At 38.1% G+C, this 4,041-nt stretch overlaps 1 protein-coding gene across 1 annotated transcript; it reads right to left on the bottom strand.

Moving 5' to 3' along the window:
• Window positions 1–624: 624 nt before the first annotated feature.
• LOC107798590 (putative mitochondrial protein AtMg00820) lies at window positions 625–1,676 on the bottom strand. Its single transcript, XM_016621599.1, has 2 exons — window positions 1,314–1,676; window positions 625–894 (listed from the first exon to the last, which is right to left on the bottom strand). The coding sequence occupies exons 1-2, from the start codon at window positions 1,674–1,676 to the stop codon at window positions 625–627; spliced, it is 633 nt and encodes a 210-aa protein (XP_016477085.1).
• Between the last annotated feature and the right edge of the window lie 2,365 nt (window positions 1,677–4,041).

The raw sequence follows: 4,041 nt of genomic DNA, 5'->3' as shown, positions 1-4,041 counted from the left end.
TTCAAGCCCTTACCCAATCTCTGGTTATTAAACATAGTTGCAAAATAACTCTATAGGTGTCCTAATGCGCCAAAATCATTAGGTGGCGATTCTTCAAAATACCCAATTTCCAAAAGGAACGAGTCATTACACCCCATGAATGTCGAAACCCGGAAACTCCTCTCCGTTGGAAGGGGAAAAAAGGGGGGCGCAACACCAGTAAGAGACTTGGTAAATATGCCGGTCAGCTGTTCCTTTGTAGGAATGTAATGTAACGAAATCATCCCTTCTTGAAGTTTGTCGCAGACGAAATGACAATCCACTTCAATATGCTTCGTACGCTCATGAAACACTGGGTTTTTGGCAATGTGTAGGGCAGCTTAGCTATCACAGAAGACTGGTATGGGGAAACATAGGGGTATAGTGAGCTCATCTAGCAGCCTTGCAAGCCAAACCAACTCCCCAACCATATTCCTAGCGAACCTGTACTCTCCCTCAGCAGAAGAAAGAGCAATAATAGACTATTTCTTTGGCTTCCAGCTAATAGGACTGTCCCCAAGAAGCACTATATACCCACTTAGTGATATTCTGGACTCAGGATAGGTTGCCCAATCTGAGTCACAGAAGGCTCGAACTTTGTAGGCGTCACTCGTCACTATTAGAAAGAAAGATGTCCAAGTTTGGATCTTCTTTGAGGTATCTTAGCACATGAAATGCAACCTCCAGGTGAGGATCTATAGGACTTTGCATGTACTGACCCAAGTATTGCACGCTACAAGCAATGTCGAGTCTAGTATTAGTAAGGAAATTCAGTTTACCAATCAACTTTCTATAATATGTTGGATCTGGAAGCAGGGTACCCTCATATACCTTTAACTTGATTGAAGGATCAAGAGGATAAGGCATTGAAAAGTACTGCAAACAATCATATTCCTTCAATAGATCCATGGTGAGCTTCCTTTGGGATATTAGGACACTGTCATGTTTATACAAAACCTCCAGCCCTAAGAAGTAGTTCAACCTCCCCAAATCCTTTATCTTAAATGTCTCATGTCGGAATCCTTTTAATGATTATCTCGTATAGGAACCCTTTTAGTGATTCAATCTTATCTAGTTAGGACCCTGTGATTATAACATATCGACATGCATAACAATAAAAATGACTGAAGCTCCAGCTTTCTTGTAAATCAAGGAATAATCTAGCATTGAATGTACATACCCTCTTAAACACAATGCCTCTGCTAATTTTTCATACCATTGCCTACTTGCTTGCTTTAAGCCATAAAGGGACTTATTTAGCTTGCACGCCAAGTCTGGCCTCTCTACTACCAGACCATGAGGTACATCCATATACACTTTTTCATGAAGGTCTCATGAAGGAATGCATTATTCACATCCAGTTGAAAGTGCTGCCACCCTTTTTTAATTGCTGTTGCAATTAGCCCTCTCACTATAGTCATCTTAACAACTGGAGAAAAGGTTTCAGTGTAGTCTATTCCAGCTTGTTGTGTGTACCCTTTTACAACCAGCCTTGCCTTGAATCTCTCAACACCCCCATTTGATTTGTGTTTAATTATGTGCACCCACTTGCACCCTAGTGCTTTTTTACCAGCTGGTAGAGGGACTAAGTCCCAAGTGTTATTAGAATGTAATGCTTTAATTTCTTGTGTCATTGCAGCTTGCCAAGCAGGATTCATGGTTGCTTCTTTCATATGAGTTAGTTTCACAATCAAGTGAGATGCTCTTGACAAATTACTAACTATCTGGAACTAAGGCATTTAGGGATACATATTGTGCATGGGATACTAAAGTGTTAAAGAAAAAAGATGATGTACTAGAATTGCTATTGGAGGGTGTCACACAAGGAGAAATAGGAACAAAATGATGGGGTCAAAGTTTGGGAATGGAGCACACATAATCCTTTAAGTACACAGGTGTTTTGTCTGTTCTGGCTGGTCTGTGAGAAATATGTGACATGTTCTGTTAGTGTAAAGCAGGTACAGGGGAAGTACTAGCAACTGTAGGGAATGGTGAAGGTGGATTATGTGTTGTATGTTCATTGGAGTATGTATCAATTTGCAAGTGATCACTACCAGACAAAGTTGCAGGTGAATTTGCATTGTGAAGTGATTCAGGTGAGTGGGGAATGGAGGTTGTACCACCAGTGTTAGATGAGGATCCTGTTTGGCTTGAAAAAGTTTGAAAGACAAAGGAACCTGACCAAGACTAGATACCCTATTAGAATCAGAGGATAAAGCAAAAGGAAACATATTTTCATGGAAAATTACATCTCTTGAGACATGATCTTCTTTGTGACTAGATTAAGGACCTTGTACCCTTTTATCCCAAAGAGATATCCTACAAAAACACAGGGTGTTGATCTTGGCTTAGATTTGTCTTTATCGCCTTTAAGGATAGTGGAGAAGGAAAGATACCCAAAACTCCTGATATGTGAGTAAGTGAGCTCCTTTTGATAAAGTAGTTCAAGAGGACATTTATTATGAAGGAGAAAAGAAGGCAGTCTATTTATGAGATATGTGGCTGTGAGAATGCACTCTCCCTAATATTTCAGGGGCAATTTTGATCGAAAAAGTAGTGCTCTTGCTGTTTCAAGTAGGTACTTGTGCTTTCTCTCCATCACACCATTTTGTTGTGGTGTGTAGGGGCATATTTTCTTGTGCAAAATACCTTTGGTTTGAAGAAAAGAGACAATTTCAGAACTGGTAAATTCCAGTCTATTATATGTTCTATTAGATTTGATTGAGGTATTGAATTGATTTTCTACCATGATAGTAAAGGCTTTTAGGATTTGTATTGCATTACTCTTGCATGCCAAAAGATGTGTGCATATTGACCTATTGTACTCATCCACATATTAGCTTGAAATATCTATAGCCATCATGAGTTGTAACATGGTATGGTCCCCACAAATCAATATGCAGTAATTCAAAAATTTTGATTGTGAATGTGGTATTTTGGGTAAAAGGCAACCTTGTTTGTCTTGCCATGGGACATATATGGCAAAGAAAGGGTTGTTTGGATGTAAAAGTCACTAGTATGGATGAAATACCCTTCATTTTGACAAAAAGCACATGCCTTAATCTGTTATGCCACAAAGAATTTACAAAGTTTTCATTTCTCAAAGATTTATCAGCCACAGAATTGGACAAAAGACAACCATTCCCTTTATTTGCATTGAGGTATTTACAATAGGGATGACATGGGAATGTATCTTATCTACATATGATTGAGAAGGATTGGAAACTCTATGTACGGGATGACACACATAATCACTTGATGAAATAGAATTATTTGATGCAGAATTGAAAACAGAATTACTCTTGTTGAGTACTAAACATTGAAAATACAGACCATTCTTGGCTTTACCAATCTCTAGAGGCCTCTTCATTTAAGGGGCCTGCAGAATAAGACAGACAAATTTGGTAAAAATAACAATACAATCAAGTTGTATTGTCAAGGAATGCACAAATATTAAGTTATATTTGAAACTAAGCATATAGAGGACCTTTTTCAGAGTGAACTTAGGACTAAGAATCACTTCACCAATTTGTGTCACCTTTACTTTTTCAGAGTGAACTAAAGTTCTAATATTGGTTAGTAGGGATTTTTTTATAGGTCATGTGGTTTGTAGCTCCGGAATCAAGGATTTAAGAATCAATATTTGGTTCAAAACACTCATATGATTGTGAATTATACTCAACAGAAGCAGAGCATGCCCCAATACGTGAGAAGTTAACAGCTCCACTGTTCAGGATGACACTTCCAGAAACATCTCCTGCATTTTCACACTGAGTCTAAAAATTCTCCAGCAACCTCAATAACTGACCATAGTGCTCTTTGCTCTAATTATGTATGCTTCAATTCTGATCTTGGAAATCACCTTTATTTTCTCCCATATTCAGTCCATCATGTTGTGTACCAAAATATTTGTTGTAGTCCCCTTGCCTTTATTGGCTCTATTGAACATTTGTTGATTGTTGAACTTGTTGTTTTTGTTGTTGAACATCTACTGGTTATTGAATTTGTTGTTATTGTTACTTT

This window comes from Nicotiana tabacum, chromosome 10 (assembly GCF_000715075.1).
Source record: "Nicotiana tabacum cultivar K326 chromosome 10, ASM71507v2, whole genome shotgun sequence".
NCBI classification, from domain to species: domain Eukaryota; kingdom Viridiplantae; phylum Streptophyta; class Magnoliopsida; order Solanales; family Solanaceae; genus Nicotiana; species Nicotiana tabacum.
Note: the sequence above shows the minus strand (reverse complement) of the source record. Positions and strands in the feature narration are given on the sequence as shown.

Excerpts from the sequence above, each read along its gene's own strand:
- LOC107798590 (XM_016621599.1), bottom strand. The coding sequence starts at position 1,676 with ATGAATCCTGCTTGGCAAGCTGCAATGACACAAGAAATTAAAGCATTA. Across the intron at positions 895-1,313 it reads GTATATGGATGTACCTCATG|TACTTTTCAATGCCTTATCC; the intron begins GTCTGGTAGTAG and ends GATTGTTTGCAG.